Source organism: Rattus norvegicus, chromosome 15, assembly GCF_036323735.1.
Source record: "Rattus norvegicus strain BN/NHsdMcwi chromosome 15, GRCr8, whole genome shotgun sequence".
In the NCBI taxonomy this organism is placed as follows: domain Eukaryota; kingdom Metazoa; phylum Chordata; class Mammalia; order Rodentia; family Muridae; genus Rattus; species Rattus norvegicus.
Genome location: NC_086033.1, coordinates 75,949,746 through 75,969,287, shown reverse-complemented (window position 1 = coordinate 75,969,287; position 19,542 = coordinate 75,949,746). Strand labels below are relative to the sequence as shown.

The window sequence follows — 19,542 nt, the reverse complement described above, 5'->3', positions numbered from 1 at the left end:
TCGATTACTGTGAAGAAAAACGTCCTTTTTATGGTTCACGGTGCTGTTGTTATAGATTTATTAACCCTGGACAGTAAATAATATCCAGAGTTTATGAATACACCCTGCATGTATGCAAGGGTTGAAGATTCTTTTATTGGAAATAATCAACTAAAGGAACATGTAGCCAAATATTGGTTATAGCAATACAACACATATTTGCTTACAACGAGCTCACTTTGCATCACGGGTTACAAGTGGATTTGAACCTACAAGTTTATATAAAAACCACTGTGAAAAAGGCAGTGATACACAGCGCCTGGAATTCCTACACAATAATTGTGCCCAAAAGTCACTATGGAAAAAAAAAACAAAACTTTTCTTCAAGTTCAGATCACTGGTTAAATCTATTAATATGAGAAAGAATCTAAGGTTCTCGGGACAGCTATAAGTTCCACAATGAGGGGCAGAGTGAATTGAAAGCAAAATTACAGATGTCTGTTGTCAATGACATTTTTAGTATTGGTAATATTGATGTGGAAGCTAGGAATAAGAAATGAAAATCAAATAATAGTGTTTCGAGTACAGAAGACAAAAATAAGATACCAGACACTAAGATACTTGAAGCACACTTAGTGTGCTCATGCCCTTCAACAACACACACAGCTGTCCTGCAATAAATAAATAAATAAATAAATAAATAAATAAATAAATAAATAAATAACCATTAATCTGTGTTATGGCTATTTTGGCAACAAAAGATTATTTATGTAATGAAAAGTACATGTCAGTATAAAATATTTCATTTGGGATTGGAGAGGTGTCTCAGTGTTTAAAAGCACCGACTATTTCAAAGAACCCAAAATTCAATTCCCCGTACACACATGGTTGCCCCCAATCATGTGTAACTCCAGTTCCTGAGGATGTCACGCATTCTTGTCTGGGTTGTTTACCAGAGCCAATACTGGTATGCAGATATACGTGCAAGCAAAATACTCATAGAAGTAAAATGAAAATAAATACAACTTTTTAAAAAAAGTTTTATTTAATATAATTCCATGTTGGTGAAATTTAGAAGTGTCAATTGTTTTGACAGGACTGCCAATCATCAGGCCAATTAAACAGACGAGCTCAGAGTTGGTTGAACCAGTTATCGTGGCTAAGCATAGGAATTCTCAATGACCCAAAACTGTCTCTCTATGCACAAACAGAAAACAATACTTAAAGAAAATTTATTACTAGGTTATAGGAATGTGGATCATAAGACTCTTTAGTTATATTGAGTTTATAACTTTTTCATTGAAGTGAATTGACTCGTGTTATGTCTCTTCTGGCGCCTTGCAAAGGTCAGAAGATAAGATATTCCCATGCTAGGGTGACTCAGACCTATAAAATCATAGGGTCTGAAAGACCTGAGGGATTCTCTGGATTGAATCATTCATGTTTCAGTTATGGAAATTGGCAATCAGAGCTCTAAGTAGCCTACCTAAGGACATGCTTCTCATTAAGATGTGAGCTGCAATTATTAAAAGTCTTCTTCTGAGTCCTTCTTTCTAGACGGTCAGCTTGCTTTTCTCAAAGATTTTTCCATCTCCACAGGCCATCTAAAACAGCAATTAATGATGAATACACCTTTATAAATATGAGCCAAAGGATTGCATGATTGTAATCCTAGACACTGCAGCGTAGGCATAAGGGCTTGACATTTTACAGATACATACGTTCATTAACTGGTTTAATCCTTGCACACGGCGAAGAAATTGTGGTGGCATTTCTGTTATTTTTCATGCTAACATACTGAAGCATGGACAGTTATGCAATGCATGTTCAAAAATGTTTATTAACATTTAACAGAATTAAAAAGTACACGATGTTTTCTCCATGCCTGGGTCCAACCTCAAACAACAAAATAGACCGCTAAACTGACCTCTTCTTCCTGGACTCTGAGGTAAGTTTATATCCCATCATAGATGAGGATTTCACTATTGATTTAGTTTTAGCTACCAAGTGTGTTTCCTCAACTGTCTTTGTACCATCCTTAAGATTACTGTATTACACAGTGCAGTGTGTAATGTTTTAAATAAACAGGTTAGTGATTTTGTCCCTTCTGTCTTAAAAGTTATAAATATCTTATAAAAACATTTGACCTCCCATTGGATTAGATTATATTTGATGTTTTTGTCAACAGTACTCAAAAACTTCAAAGGATTAGGCATATGAGACATCAGTAAATTTATCATAACTACTCACACATGCAAATCAAAATGAATCCACCTGTTCCCTCCTTGCGTGTGTCATTAAAAACCATAAGAGTTTCTTAACAAAGGAAATGTTGAGGTAAAAATGTAACTGGTACTTGAGGGTATTGGCCTGACAGGATAGCTGAATACTTTATATTGTAGTCACCTAATATTTATTAACCTATACAATAAAATCTGCATCCCTACTGGGAAGCATATGTCACACTAGTTATCCCAGCACTGTTAATTCTGGGGATCACATGTTTGAAGAAAGCCTGGACCATATACCAAGATCAGAGCCAACTATAGCATGTTATGATGCATGTCTTCCAATACTAAAACAGAAAAAAAGTGGCTTTTTAGCACTATGTAAATTAACGTTAGACAATAGGTTTGCATATTTTTTATGGGGAAGATGAGTTATTTTTAGATTTCCTATTGATAATTGAAAAGTCGTTCTGTTGGGTCTTCTTTCGATGATTTAAAAAAATGGAGTTTTAAGGAATATACTCTTCGTTTCATTGAGGAAGAGGCATAAAGGGGTATGCAATTGCTCGTTTTTGCATTCATGAATCATTATTTTGCATAGTGCACTTCAAAAAATTTGTTTGAGCAGAGACTGAAGGAAAGGCCATCCAGAGACTGCCCCACCTGGGATTCCATCCATATACATACAGTCACCAAATCCAGACACTATTGCATATGCCAAGACGTGCATGCTGACAGAAGCCTGATACAACGGTCTCATGAGAGGTTCTGCCAGAGCCTGACAAATACAGGAATACATGCTCACAGCCAACGATAGGGCTGAGAACTGGGTCCCCAGTCGAGGAGTTAAAGGACTGAAGAAGCCAAAGGGGTTTGCAACACCATAGGAAGAACAATATCAACCAACCAGAACCACCCCTAACCCCAGAGCTCCCAGGGGTTAAACCACCAACCAAAGAGTACACATGGAGTGATCCACGACTTTAGCCATACATGTAGCAGAGGATGGCCTTAGTGGACAACAATGGGAGGAGAGGCCCTTGGTTCTGGGAAGGTTCTGTGTCCCAATGGAGGGGAATGCCAGGGTGGGGAGGTGAGAGTGGGTGGGTCGGGGAGCACCCTCACAGAAGCAGGGGAAGGGAGGATGGGATAAGGGGTTTCCAGAGGGGAAACCAAGAAAAGGGATAAGAATTGAAACGTAAATAGATAAAATACCCAATTTAAAAAATTCCTAAAAGTTGTAAAATCATCAAAAAAATGTTTATTAAAAGTATGCTTTAGTAATTCCCATTCTTTAATCAATGACAACAGAGCTTGCTCAGAAGCAAACAAATTTTTCAATGCGAAATTATAGGAAGAAATTCACGGAAGCTAGAAGCTTGTTAAAAAGTTTTATTGTTTTATTTTTATCACAGAGATGTTTGAAAATATCTACTACATTAATATTCCAAAATCTTAGTCAATGTCAAACGTCTTCTGGCTGTCTTTGTCACACAGGCATGGAGCTAAGATTCGTGGAACATAAGTGACCTCACTAGTTTAAGGGTCAAACTGAGATGAAGTCCTTAATACCACAATAAAATTACCTGATTTGAAGGGATCTCAAATCTGAGTATCAAGCATCCGATATGTCCCTTGAGCAGTGAGAAATATTTTAGTGCTGAGCTCAAAACATAATTACAAAAATTAATATTTAGCAACCTGACATTTTAATTACAAAATGATCATTTCTAAGTAAAGGCTGGTAGAAAAACCTATTAAGTAACAATTTATGCAACGTTTATAATTTATTGATGTATAATTTATACATCCACAGGTTCACAATTCTTTTCCAAGGGAGGTATACATTTCATGTTCTGGACCTTTTCTGGCCATGTTACATTTCTATGATAGCTACTATGTCTAGCACAAAAGCAGACAAATACGGTTATATATTGTAATGCTAGATCTAGTATGTGCTAGCTCTTAAAGCGCTGGGGATCAAGGGACAACTCAGATCATTGACATAGACTATAATTTTAACTTTAACATGTGAGGTTTTCTTTAGGAGACGAAAAATTAAAAAAAATGATGGAAATATAAATTTGATTTTGTCTGTAATTTTTAAGGTAAGTTACTCAGGAATAGAGAGAGGTCAGAATGTATAACTTTTGACAAGTCGTGAGTAGTAGATAAAGTATAAAAATGTAGTAAATTCATCTTCTTCTGAATTCATTCACTGTACACTATTCAGGTTTTTATGGCAGGATCAATTTTGGTGCTTAAACAATGAGGAAACATTACATGCTTCAGTTTTATCCTATGCGAATGGCTTACTATGGGCTATGTAATGCATATTCTTATTTAATAGAAATTTGGTAGAAACTTTAACTCTGGTGAAAGTTTGACAGATACTTCACCTCTCTGCTAAGTTGAAGTGTATCTTAAATATTTCTTTTTATGTTTGTTTTGTTTTTTATTTTTATTTATTTTCATTATTTGTTTTTAATATATCCCAACTGCAGTCTCTCTATCTCCACTCTTCCCAGTCTATATTAATTTTGTTATGTGTAATGAAACTAGAAATAAATAAGATATAACTTTTGTATATGTACATAAAGTATATTTCACAGGATGCATATTTTCTGAAACATATACTTCTTTACGCTTTAGAGTGTTGTATGTTCCTTGCCTCTGGTTTAATTAGGAATGACTTTGAGTTTGTTCTAAAAATTAAGCATCTATGCATCCCTGCTCTGGACTCAGGAACTCTACTAAAGTATTTGTTTCTGGTTGCTTTGTTTCTATGAAAATATTAAATCATAACTAAGTGAATGTTTCCTCTTTCTCTTACTGTCCCAGAGATTATAGTATATATCTATATCTATCCATCTATCTATCTATCTATCTATCTATCTATCTATCTATCTATCTATTTATCTTTCTATCTATGTAGATATTTAGATAGATAGATAGATAGATATAGATATAGGTATATAGATATATAGATATAGATAGAGTTAGAGAGAGATGGATAGATACATAGATAGATAGATGGATAGATATAGATAGATATAGATAGGTTATATAGCTACACATATCATGAATTTAGAATGCTGTTTGTCTTTTTAAATTTGCTGAAATAACATCACTTTTTATAAATTTTGATAATTTAAAAATATTGTAATCTTAGGAATATGTAAATGGCAAGGAATATAATTAGGCTTATTTATAGAAGAAAATTGAGTAAACATTCTTCTCTAACAGATTAAAATATAATATAAAATATAAGAGGTTGTATGTTCAAATGCCAAATAGAATTTTATATCTTATTCAAATATCATGTTTGCTTCTCTGTGTACAGAATAAGGTTTATATGAGTTGCTCAATAACATGCAGAAATTACTTTATTCACCCAAACTGGACAGAATGTAGGACCACGAGGAAACTCTAAACAATTCCTTTTGGAATTCAGCCACTGTGCTATTATTTTCCAACGAAGAGCCTGGCGTGAGATTGGTATTGCTCTCGCAGCATTTGCAGAATTCCAGGTGTAATCAAGGAACTAATACGGTTTTATGATGATGAAAACACCAGGCACAAACAGAATGGAAATAAGTAGACATTTGGGCCCTGAATTTAAACTGAGACAAATGTGCCTGCATGAAATGGACTATTATGGGTTTATCTTCAATTCATTTCAGAAATACACTACAGTAGACCAGTGGACCAGATAATCACATAGAGCTGACAGTAGGATCGACGTCGTGTAGCCATTCATCGCTTTTACATTATGCAGCATTCAGAGAATGTTAACCATACAAAACGCTTATAAACAGCAGCCCTTTCTGAATATGAGTCTCTAGTATGCTTACTAAGTAACGCCCTGGAAGCCACCCTACACCTGCCCCTAAAGCAAAGAAAAAGGAGAGGCTACTTTGACACTGGATTTTAAAATTTTGTGAAGTCATTTGACTACTTTTTTTTAAAATCAAGTGTTATGTAGGGTACCTCTAGCCTACATAGGTCCCATTTTGCAGGTTTCTTTCTTTCTATATCTACTGTAGTCTTTATCTATATTCATCATGGTGAGCTCACTTGATTTTTCAGGAATACCACCATGCTTCATCACGGCCTCACGCATGTCTGATTCTGGTACCTAGGTCCAGTTTATATTGTACACAGTAAGCTTTGGTGTCTGAAAGGTGGACAATTAAGGAATAGTATATTTTATTGGATTATATCAGGATCTTAGGGATGCCAAACAGGAAAGCCTCAGCAAAATTAATTTGAGGAAGTTGAATCCATACTACCTTGAACGTACTAATAAATACTTTTTTCTAATTCAGAGTAACTTAATCAGCTTTGCAAATGTGAAACCCATATTTTTAAAGTGATACATTTTCATTTGTTCTGAGCCCATCCAGAGATTTCGTGATCCTTGTTTTACTTCCTAATATATGGAGGGGCGAGCAGGGTCACAGAGCAGAAAAGCTGTTGATTCAGCTAAAACAAAAAAGTGCCACGTCAAAGCTCTGTTTTCATTTAGTGCTAGTTACTGCCACAGAATAGCTTCTGAATCTGAGTTTTAAATTTAATCTCCACTAGAATGAATTAAACACACATATCTGAAAGAGAGTAAAGGGGAGAAAACTTATTTCATTGCCAAACTGCTAAAAGAAAGGCATGGGTAGACCTTTGCGGGGGGGAAAATATCCTGACTTCGTCGTATTTCAAGGGCACCGTCAGGGCACAATGTGGGCATTTTTTTCCGAAGCTAAGAAAGGTTACACATTTATATTCTGACAGCTGTTATATTGTTTTCATTAAAGACTGAAGTATGAAAGACCGTGAGAATATTCAGCTGCACCTGATAAGATTTTTTTCCCTCTAAAGATGACCCTAACCTGTAGAAGATGATTTATGAAATCATGATTTCATTATTGGACCTGGTGCTGACTGCGTTGTTTTTGATTGATGGGACTGTAGTTTTCGTCTTCTTTTGTCTTCCATAGCGAACAAGGGCATACAGCACTGCTGGCAAAGGCAAAGGGAATTATGTAAAGCCCGACATCTTTAGGGGCAGGTGGTTTGAAAGAAAAATTAAAAAAATGTTAAAATAGATTAGGCACTGTGTTTAATGAGGCTGTTTACATGTTTTGAAAAAGATGATCTGTTTTAGAGAAGACTATATCCCGACAAAATTTCTGGAGTGTTTGTATTTGCTACTGATGAAAACTAGAAAGATTAAAGAAATTGATATATTCTGCACCACTGTGATTTGAATATTAGTGGCACCATGGATTCATAGTATCTGAATATTTAGTGACCAGGGAGCAACACTATTTAAGAAGGGCCAGAAGGATTATTGAAGTAGATGTGGCCTTGGAGGAAGCATAGCACTGGCTGTGGTCTATGAGGTTTCAGAGGGCCACAACAGTTCCAAGTTCTCTCTCTCTCTCTCTCTCTCTCTCTCTCTCTCTCTCTCTCTCTCTCTCTCTCTCTCTCTCTCTCTGCCTGTGGGTCAGGTTGCTGTTCTCAGGTACAGCTCCATCACCATGTCTGCAGGCTACCATGCTTTACCACCTTATGGATTAGACTAAACCTCTGAAACTGTAAGCAAGTCCCAAACTCAGTCCTTCCTTTTATAAATTATCCTGGTCATAGTGTCTCTTTAGAGCAATAGAACAGTAATTAGGAAAATTAAAAGACCATTTTCAGATTATGTCAGTTGTCTATTATTTATGAGTAAGAGAAAACACTCTGCCTTTATTTTATAATCTATAACACAATGTGCCTATTTTTAGCATCAATATCTATACATTTTAAATATTAGAATTTTTTCTATCACCTTAAATTATCCATTATTTCTTTTGTGACTATGTAGGTGTATGTCTCTGAAAGTCTTAGAAGTCCATTAAAGAATCTTGTAAAGTTTGTGGAGGGGGGGAAGCCTAAGAAACACTAGTGACCCTTTCACTGATCTGTATTTAAATATTCCTATGTAGCTATCAGTATACCAGCTCATTTATTTTTATTACTTTGTGCCTGCCAACTACTCAATCAAAAGAAAAGTTATATAACATGTTTTAAAGTCAAAGAACAGGATAATAATTTATTTATACACAATAGTACAAATGTGTCATAGAGCACTATCTCTCCATAAGTAGGAATTATTTTATGGATACATTTTAATGTACCCATACTCTTTTAAGTATGGTTGGTATACCTACATTGCATGGTTCTCTATGGGTTAATTAGGAATGAAGGCAGGACAGGATCTGTTTCTGAATATTATAAATGCTATAAGAAGTTCAGCTACAGCAGAACATAAATTAGCAGCAAGCACTTTACTTAACAAAGTATATTAAGTTAGAGCTGACACAAATAATGATCATGCAAAATTATAGTCTATCATCTTTATCAAAAACACACCAATACATTTTCTTTCAGGAAACCAGCTAGTTATGATGACCTAATATCTTACTAGCAGCACTACCACACTGATAATTTATTTGTCTCACTGACATCATCATCCTCATAATCTTCTTATTCATCATCATCATCAATTTGAGCAGTTTTGACATGTTAAATACTGTCTAAATTCTTCATATTAATTATCTCACAATTGAATTCTCACATCAAACTTCTAGAACATGTGTGATCTTTTTCAGCATTTCAAAAATGAAGCAATTAATACTCAAGGAGGTTAATTAACATGCCTTATGGCTGGCAGGCTGGTAAGTGCAGGAGCGAAATTTTAACCTAAGTTTAAAAGTATTTAGCATAAATGACATTAATATGTGTTACATAAAAATGGAGGAAAATACCAACAAAAGCTTCAACGAAATCTGGGTGCATAATTTTGATTTCTTTGCAAATAATACATTATGATTATTTCGTGTATCATAAGTACCTCAGGGTTTTTAATGTGAGATATTAAATTCTTGATTCTTTCTTGAACAGGGACAGCATAGCCGCAGCAAATATAATAGCTTTGGATTTTACCTGGATGCTAAACTCAACTTTATGAGCAGGTCATAAATTTGTTCAGGTCGTCTAAAGATACAGTCATGTCTTTGTTTTATAACTTAAAATAGCAAATATAGTAATTATATTAGGAAAATACAATCAAAATGTGTTTCAAATAAAAATATGCAATTACAGAGAACCAATGTGTCCAATTAAGAACTGAGAATAGGACCCCCGTTGAAGGAATCAGAGAAAGAACTGGAAGAGCTTGAAGGGGCTCGAGACCCCATATGTACAACAATGCCAAGCAACCAGAGCTTCCAGGGACTAAGCCACTACCTAAGGACTATACATGGACTGACCCTGGACTCTGACCTCATAGGTAGCAATGAATACCAGTGGAAGGGGAAGCCCTGGGTCCTGCTAAGACTGAACCCCCAGTGAACTAGACTGTTGGGGGGAGGGCGGCAATGGGGGGAGGGTTGGGAGGGGCACACCCATAGGGAAGGGGAGGGGGGGAAGGGGATGTTTGCCCGGAAACCGGGAAAGGGAATAACACTCGAAATGTATATAAGAAATACTCAAGTTAATAAAAAAAAAAAAGAAAAGAAAAGAAAAAGAATTACCAGTCTCTTAGGCAATAGGTACTTGGTTTCTTTTATGAATGAGATACTCTGAAATTCTGGACTTTCAACAAATTAAGCACAAATGAATACAGTTTTGTAGATACAATGGCAATAGCATGTATTTGTAGCTCATGCCTTAGCCTGGAATCTGATCCACATATAGTCACCCTAGATACCTCCTTGAGACGACTTTTCAAACACTGTGTGGTAATCTGTTCTCTGGAAGAGTAGAAGGGGCATTAGAAATCCTTAACAGGCTTACATTCAGACAAAATGTGTCCACATGTTTGCAAATTCATTTGATTGTTCCTTGCTAACTCAAATATTTATCTATAACAATGAATTTCAATCTATAATATACCCAAGTCTAGTATATTTCACATTCTTTCTTTAATCTTCATGTGAAATGAGAACTTAGAGACAATTTCAAAGGGCTTTATGTGAATAGCCAAAGACTAGATTGTCCTGGACAAAATTAGACAGGGCTGACAGTTGAAGGCAGTTGCAGTGAGTTGTGTGACAGATTAAGTGAAGAAACAAATAGTAAGAGGGTTTGGGGGATACTGTAAGCCAATGAAAGGATAGGAAAGACAGACCAATGATATGACTGAATCTTGATGTTATTCAGCTATTCCAATATTTGCAACGTTTTTTTCTACTTAGGTCACTTAATTTTGCTAATGAACTGTTCTAAGAGAGTCGATAATAGGTAGAGGTGCTGTTTCCTCTAATGTTTACATTTCAGAGTCAGACGTTTTCCAGGTTGTTACATGGCTAGAAATTAATGTGTACAGGTTTCAAAAAGGCAGAGAATTAATGCATAATATCAAGCCTTCCAAAATAAAACTTCTAAGTAAGGGAGATAAGAAAATGTCTTAGAGTTCGGTTACCCTAGATGCCAGCTGGCAGATACTTAAAAATCACAGCATCATTTGTTGTAATTCACGATATATTTTGTACCCAGTATACTGTCACAATCTTTACCTTGGGCACATTTATAAGTATTTAATATATACCAAACATAATTAAAAACACATTATATTCTATATTCTATTCAATCCACATAATTTCCCAACATGTTTTCCTCATGATCACAAGTTTGCACAGAATGATTTCAAAAAAAAAAAAAAAGGCTTTTAATGAGACACTGTTTCACTCTCCAAAGCAGTTGTGTCCTATAAACTTCCTCTGGAGTTTCTTTGGGTGGTGGGAACCCCTTTATGATTCTCTATTGTGAAGAGAGATGTATCTTTAAAATGAAAATTGAATGCTGATACATCTGTTACTGTCTCACCATACTGTTTAAGAGAGCAGTAATGAATACAGTGACATCCATTAGCCTAACATGATGAATGTGTCTGAGCCTATTTATTTGTTTTGGGCATTTTTGTGAAGCTCCTTGGGAGATCAAAAAGCCTCAGCTAAGGACAGCCTTGGTGACTGATAAAAGTTGATTAGCTGGCTACAAGAATCAGTTTGCTTTGCTCTTTTCTATGTACAGATGCTTCTCCATTGTTTTGTTTTGTTTTTTATCTCATGAGCTCAATTGAGTAGCACAGAAGGCAAAAGATTGATACCTTTCTCTGTCACACATTACTTAAATTGTATATATTTTTAAATTTCACTTATTAATTTACTTTCCCTTATTGTATGTTGGGTAAGGTCAGTGGGCGTTTGCAGGTCAGAGGACAACTTATGGGATTTTTCTCTCATTATACCAGTGAGTTCTGGTAATTGAACTCCAGGCATCACACATGGCAGCAAAGTTTTTCTCCATTGAGACATTTCACAGGCTTAACATCACATATTTTGGATTAATCTTTGTTGAAATATAAAATCAAGGAAATTTCAACTGTACGGATGTGTTCAAGGCTATTTCTCACTTTCTCTCTTATTAGATTAAGTGTATCTGGTTTATGTGGAGGTCCTTGATTCACTTGGACTTGAGCTTTGTGCAAGGAGATTAAATATGGATCAATTTGCATTCTTCTACATGCAAATTGCCAGTTAAACCAGCACCATTTGGGATCCCTTAGTCACACATCAAACCCAGAAATTCTTACTGTTGCTATATTGTGCTTGCAGACAGGAGCCTGAAATGACTGTTCTCTGAGACGCTCTGCCATCTACTGACTGAAACAAATGCAGATATTTACAGCCAACCATTGGACTGAGATCCGGGACCCCTATGGAAGAGTTAGGGGAACAGAGGGGGATTGCAAACCCATGAGAAGAACAATAGTATCAAGTAGCCCCGAACCCTCAGAGCTCTCAGAGACTAAAGAAACAATCAAGGAGCATACATGGGCCCCAGGGCCCCAGCACATATGTAGCAGAGGACCGCCTAGTCTGGCCACAGTGGAAAAAGATGTACTTAATCCTGGGGAAACTTGATACCCCAGGGAACAGAGATGGAGTAGGTGGGTAGACAGCTGGGGGATCACTGTATCTGAGACGGGGAAACTGAGTATGGTATGAAGAACTCAGAGAGGGAGGGCCAAGAAGGGAGGCAGCCTTTGGAACGTAAATAAATCAAATAATTTTTTAAAAATAAATTCAGTATTTTGGAAACAACATATTTACTGACTTATGATGCTTTAGCAATGCTGAGTGGCCAACATCTCCTTGTAAAACCCTAGCACTATCATCTTGAACTAGAATTTCATATTCATTAAGCAACATTTCTTCCTCCCCATCTTAGCCCCTAGCAACTACCAGTCTGCTTCCAATTTCTAACATGTCAAACTTTTTAAGCCATTTTTTTTACTAAATACAAATAATAGGAAGCACCAACTTGAAACATTATCATATTATTATACTTAGTTTCAGCCTTAGAATAATCTTAGGAAGAGACTAATGCGGAGAGGTTAAGAAGCTTTTAGGTGAACACATATAGGTTATAATGCAGAGGAAGGTTTATATCATTTAGCCCATGGAACTGTCAGTTGGGCTTCTTCTATTACCATAACAGACGTGAGTACAAGTATCCCTCCATTGAAAACTTGTTTAATTTTGCAAGTTGATTACTGTTAGAACATAGCACAGACACAAAACAATGAAACAATAAATGCCAATTACATACATATGCAGACCTGTTTCCTGACACCAGAAAGAAATGTAGTTCACTGGAAATAGTTAAAGAAGACCAAAAAGCCAGAGAGTCAACACCCCACCCAATCTCAAGTTCAAAATAAAACATTATTTTATGTTATTTTTTTTACCCAAGATACTCATTCTGAATTTTTGCTGCATAAAAATGAAGAAAAAATGTGTTTCAACTTAAATACATTTTGCCTTAAGGAGTTTCAGACAGTTTGAACTTGAAATGCAGCCCGTGAATGAATATTTAATTTTACTTTCCTTATAAGTGAAGTTGAATCACTTTTGCAAGTCTGAGGGTGACAGTTTCAAATTTCAGCTCAGGCAGGCAATCAACAGAGAATAATATTACAGCAGGGGGAAAAGTTGGTGATTCAGTAATGACATTTTAATGTTACAGAACGGAGTATTGGTCTAGAGATTTGCAATCCCTTGTGATGGCTTTCTGTTGACTTAACAATCAATACCATCATAACAATAAAACTATGCAAGTCTCTAGCTATAGGCAATGCCTAAGAATGAGGACGTGTCCATCATTCAGTACAGCCTTCCAGGTTTTCCTACACAACAAAGTGTTTTCAATGCATTTAATATGGTGTTTGAACGCGAGGCACAGACATTTAAAGATATTGAAAAAAGGATTTCTTCCTCTCGGCTCTTATTTATTAAAGTAAAGATGGTTTTACGGAACACGTTTTTAATGCTAGACTTGAGAAACATTTCACATATATTTTTTTTTAAATTTTAAAGTCGAATAGCTCCGAATGCCACAGGAGGTATCTTGTCATCATTAAGCATTTATTAAGTCTTTTCATTGCATGGCGCCATCACGTTAGAATTGGGATTTTAGCAGACATGATCTCTGTCCATTAGAACAGCTTGGCCTATAACCTGATCAGTGACCACAAATTGGACCTTGGCTTGCACGCTGTCTTTACTTACTGAGTTACAGCGGAATGACTATAAAGGTCTGATCTTTGCCGTTAATGATGTTTATGAATGGATCTTCCTTATGATCCATGAGCAGTTTCTCATTTCTGACAGGCGTCACTGTTCCCAGGGACCCTAAAACTGAGGTGTTCTTAGGTTGATCTTACAGGGTGGGAGGAACAAGGGAGAAATGGCGGTAGTCTCCAGCTTTTTTACAACTGGAATTAGGAAAGTGGGTCATAAAAGATTTCCTAGAATCATTTTGTTTCATAATTTAATTTTCAGTACAAACAAACTTATAGACCCACCATAGACAATGTGGAAACTGGAGCCCCTCCCCTCTTTGCAAATAACCCTCTAGCCGTTATTTGTCCAACCGACAAAGGTTTACATTGGAGATCCACTTGTTCCGGCTGGAGAACACAATGAGGCATAAAGTCTACCCTCGAGGAACTCATAATCTAGAAAGAGAAAAGTAAAAAATTGCAAAAGGCTTACCGTAAGATCATTGCCAGGAAAGCAACTTTACATATGTCTGAGGGCTATATGAAATTACAGATTACTCAACTGCTTTGAGGAATGTCTGTCAAGGGGGAGAAGAGTAGAGAAAGGATTTGAATTGTGAGGAGGATTTCGTCAGGCTCAGAAAGGTGAAAGGGTGCAGTAGAGAGTTAGAACAGTGTTAGCCACAATGTGCCTATGTGAAAACATGGAACACATTAAATCACACGCCATAAAATGTGGGACATTTGAAGGAACTATGGTTCAGAGCAAAAACCCAGAAAGGAGTTTTAAGGTCTTATGCTTGTTCTAATGAAATGTTTTAATTTATGCTGAAATTAAACTGAAAGGCATCAACTTGGGAGTATATATAGCATGTGGATATTCATGCAGTGTTTGCCTTAGAATTCCACAGGCCTAGATGCTATGTGAATAACCCTTGCTATATTTTTTAAAAGACAGATTTTGCCCTCTATTTTTTGCAATGATATGTTTCCAACGCATATGTTGAGTGCTCAGTATGCTGTACAGTAATAGTTCTTGACTGTGTAGGTGAAATTACAAATGTTGACATTCTCTGCTCAGAAAATGTCTGTGTACGGAACATCCTACTGATGGACATTTACTACACAAAATACCCAGTAGAACCATACTGGCCTCCAGCCCACAACCACGTTTGTTATTATGATTTCTCTGGACAGGCTGAAGCATCTTTCCTGAGCTTCATCCAGCGTTTGCATAGACTCCTTGCTTGTCATCACTTTACTTGAATAAACAGCACAAACTCCCTCAAGGGTCAGGGAGATCAATCCATGTCTTTGAAGGAAGAAGCTGAAAACAATTTAATATATTATACCATGGGATACAGTCAATCCAGATGCTTGAACATATCAAAAGTTATGGAAATATAAGAGAACTGCTCAATATAAGATCAAGTCAATAAGTTTATATAGGACGAGAGATTGGTTACAGTTTTTTTCCGAGATGGGAATATGCATCTGTATCATAAAAGGCAAAATTGGACAGTAAATACATGAATTCAGTTTGAAAAGGTAAAAGACAGAGTCTGCATTTGGGCAGCAGTAATGGTGCCCCAGGGCTTCTGAGGGATAGTAAGCTGTGTGCGTGTGCGTGTGTGTGTGTGTGTGTGTGTGTGTGTGTGTGTGTTGACTTAAAATGAACATACATGTGTTGTTAGGATTTAAACTCTTTTTGTCTTTTTGATCTGTGATAAGAAGTTAAAACTCTTTTTTCATTTTTTGTAAGATTGAAAAAATTGGAAGATTTTGGTATTGGAAGATGACAGTAACAAAGTATTGAAAATACTGAGGTCTAATAGAGTGACAGGCAAACTATCATGCATTACTACCACTGAGTCTTATAATAAAGTAGGCCATGGTCGCCATCCTACCACTTCTTTTTTTTTTTTTTTGCTGTTTTAATTTATTTATTTATTTATTTATTTTTTTATTAACTTGAGTATTTCTTATATACATTTCGAGTGTTATTCCCTTTCCCGGTTTCCGGGCAAACATCCCCCTCCCCCCTCCCCTTCCTTATGGGTGTTCCCCTCCCAACCCTCCCCCCATTGCCGCCCTCCCCCCATAGACTAGTTCACTGGGGGTTCAGTCTTAGCAGGACCCAGGGCTTCCCCTTCCACTGGTGCTCTTACTAGGATATCCATTGCTACCTATGGGGTCAGAGTCCAGGGTCAGTCCATGTATAGTCTTTAGGTAGTGGCTTAGTCCCTGGAAGCTCTGGTTGCTTGGCATTGTTGTACTTTTGGGGTCTCGAGCCCCTTCAAGCTCTTCCAGTTCTTTCTCTGATTCCTTCAATAGGGGACCTATTCTCAGTTCATCCTACCACTTCTAAGACAAGATAAATAAAACTTAAGAAAATTAATTTACTCACTAAAACTCCTCCAGATATATCATTATAACTTATTATAGTGCCGTATCTATATGACTGAGATTCACTTTAAACATGCTTGAAATATTCCAACAATAGATAGAAACATGATTTCAAAAAGTCCAATGCATCCTTCCCCACTCATTTTCATAAAATTGTAAAGAAGATAGTTTGTCCTTAAAAGGGGGATTTTTAAATACATTTAAAAATCAGTATGCTATCATTCAGTAACACCATAGGAGAGAGGTACCAGTGTATTTGGTACAATGTGGTTTGCAATACAAAAATAAAGACACACCTAATCCAATAGTCCTTCAAGCTGGATCACCCCTTGTACTTATGTAGTGGATCTACTGAGGGGTCCACACGAAGGTCCCCCAGAAACTGGAGCAGAGGCTGTCAATAAAGCTGTTGCCTGTCTGTGCAATCTGTTCCCCTATCTGGGATGACTCGTCTGGAAACAGTGGGAGAGAACAGGAGGAGTAGTGGGAGAGGGACTTGTGAGAAAGGTACTGGGAGGAAGGCATAGGTACTGGGATGGAAAAGGAATAAATAACTTTCTTAATGAAGTAAACAAATAAATAAAAAGTCAGGAAAAATAGTTCTTCAAGAAAATTTAAAAATTGTATTCAACACCTCTTCACTTTCTAAGACTGATTTATGACTTAAAAAATTAGTACTGTCATAATAGTTCTTGCTCACATGAGAGAATTTATCCTGAAAACTTAATGAGTATTAGATCAATTTTTAAATTATGGGAGACAGCATCATAGCCATGTATAAGTGAAGATAAATGAGAAGATTCTATGAAATTCCATAGATAACAGCATACTTGTGAAAATGCCTGTTTATTGAAATTATTATATATAAAAGAATTTTGATCTTACAATATTTCAGCAACTTTTTCTGCCTATGAACTATTTTGCCCTCTATATTTTCTGTATTGTGTAATTTTGTATTAATCACCTACCATTAAACTATGAATAAAGTTGTTCCAGTGTTTTGATAAATATGATTGCGTACCTCAGGACATTAATTTCTTAGTCTGTGTTTCTATAGTTTATTGGTTAAAAGAAGAATAAGGCATTCACATAAATATATTTAATAAAAATATTTTGAGCATCACTGATGTCTTAATTTTTGTAAGCCAACACTTTTGAGGAACAACCCTTATAGAATAAAAATATGTGAACCAAGAGTATAATTTAAATTTTTCTCATAACTATTTCAGAAACCTAAAACTACTGCAAAAAAAATGCCAAACTGAAAATGGACATTAATGTGAAATGAAGCTGTATTAAAGTAATAAAGGCTGTCTATATGTAGCTCATGCCTTACTTTGTTACCATTCTAAAGATAATTATTTAAAGCAATTTCATCACATCGCACACATCGCACACTTGGGATCATCTTGGAGTCATGTGAGAGTAGCAGCCACTATAAAGAGTAGCAGAGAGAGAAAAGAAGTAATATTGCAAAGAAGCCATTTGTTTGCACCCCCAAAGTTGTGCGATGCTCTGCACAGCACTCCCAGGAAGAACAGAAGACATAGCTCTGATTTTTTTAAGGTTTTTTTTTAATCTATGTCATCTTTGCTATCAGATTATATTCCTTTGCCAAGCAAGGTATCTTTGCCCGATAGTAAACTCATGTTTTCCAGGTCACTAGACGTCCTCCTTTAAATGAAATGTCTTGCTTGAATAGTTATTCAGAGTAAATATGCTCACAGAAGGGGAAATCAATGTAATTATTATTTGATCAGTATGACTTTTTCCTTTTTTTTGGACACTTGCTACTCCTTTTACATCTGCTTTAAATTTTCATGTATTTAGTTTATTAGAGATTGGTAACTTGCCCTGGTGAGATCTAAGCCAGTGTTTTGAAAAGATGTTTTGATATCATGTAAATGTTGCTTAAGTTTATCACCTGCAATCACGGAGGGACTATTTTGAAAAGGAAGACATCGTTCATTGCCGCTGGAAGGAAATGGATTAGGAGACCAAAAGTAAAGCTCGTAATAGAAAGAAAAATTAGCTCAAAATCACTTTGTTCTTTTCCCTAATGCCGTTTAATGAATTCCTTCTGACACGGGAGAATATTTGACATTTGAGAGTCAGCAAAAGGTCTGATGATGATTCACAGCATGATGTAACAGAATGCAAGATGGCTTCATCCCCAATAAAGGCATGGTGGAAAATATCAGCCCTCATGAATTTTCAAGTCATGGATGAAATGTGTTCGAGGGAAGCAGGGGAAACCTTGACAAATAAAGGACTCAGGTTTGTTACTTCAGAACACCCATCAATTTTAACTGAACTAGCCATTTAAATGAAACTTATTCTTAAGATATTAAAGTTGTTTCATTTTCACATTTCACGTTTCGCTCTCACACAGTTGAATTTCTCCTTCTGCATTACACTAGATGGGAGTGTGCTTCATGATTCGTCTCCTATAGAAAAGATTTCACAAATCCAATAATTAAACTGATAGAGATGGTGAAATGTAAAAAAGAAAAGAAACATAAACTGAAAAACACTTAGAAACTTGCATATTTGTATGGTAGATGTGAGCTTGGTAAGTATTTCTTGTAATTTTTAGTAAGCAATCAGTGGAAACAACAAAACAGAGCCCTTCAGTGCATAGCCTTCTTGTATTGGAACTAGTGATATTAGAATAATAACAGATATGGAAACATAGGCCATAGGCATAGAGAAGACTGGAAAACAGAAACATTTAAAAATCTAGATGCCAAGTATCAGTGTTTATTTTGTGTTTCATCTGATACTGCATCAAATCAACTGGGTATAGACTCTCAGTTGACAAATTATCCAGATGAAACTATCCCTTGTGGCTTGTGTTGATCGATAACTGATGTAGGAGAGCCTAACCATATGTGAGGGACACTGTCCTCTATTAGGCAGGAATACTACATTGTCCAAGAAATGCTACTAAATATGAGATAGCTATTGGGCCAGCAAACTGCAATTCTCCATGGATTCTGCTTCAAATTCCAGTTCTAATTCCTTCCCCAACTCTCCTTCACGATAGACTGGAGCCTCTAAGCCATAGCAAACTATTCCTCTCCAGAGTTGCTTTTTCTCAGAATGGTCAGTCACAGCAAAAGACACACAACTAGAGCACCAAAAAATATAGTGATTTTATTACCTGTGAATCAACTTCAAAAACCTAATAATAAGATACCTTATAATGTCAAACTTTGGTTATATTATATTTTGACAATAATGATAAAAATAATCAACCTGGTCTATGTAAACTGACTCCAAGTTCAAAACAACAAACGAGCCAGCAATAACAATAAA

At 36.1% G+C, this 19,542-nt stretch overlaps 1 protein-coding gene and 1 long non-coding RNA gene across 15 annotated transcripts in view; both read left to right on the top strand.

Annotated features, from left to right (window-relative positions):
* Nucleotides 1-19,542, top strand: part of Pcdh9 (protocadherin 9) — an 898,173-nt gene that overhangs the window by 677,357 nt on the left and 201,274 nt on the right. For 3 of the 14 annotated variants that reach the window (XM_039093373.2, XM_039093372.2, XM_017599713.3), the window contains one exon: nucleotides 1,834-1,927. The exons of the other annotated variants lie outside the window; for them this stretch is intronic. In XM_039093373.2, coding sequence (XP_038949301.1) covers nucleotides 1,834-1,892 — 59 coding nt within the window. In that variant the 3' untranslated portion in view covers nucleotides 1,893-1,927. The remainder of the gene's footprint in view (nucleotides 1-1,833; nucleotides 1,928-19,542) is intronic. 14 annotated transcript variants of the gene reach the window in all.
* The window catches only part of LOC120097140 (uncharacterized), a 43,256-nt gene continuing 33,411 nt past the window's right edge, over nucleotides 9,698-19,542 (top strand). The window contains exon 1 of the long non-coding RNA XR_005494383.2: nucleotides 9,698-19,542. This exon is cut by the window's right edge and continues 26,025 nt beyond it. This is a non-coding gene — a long non-coding RNA (uncharacterized LOC120097140).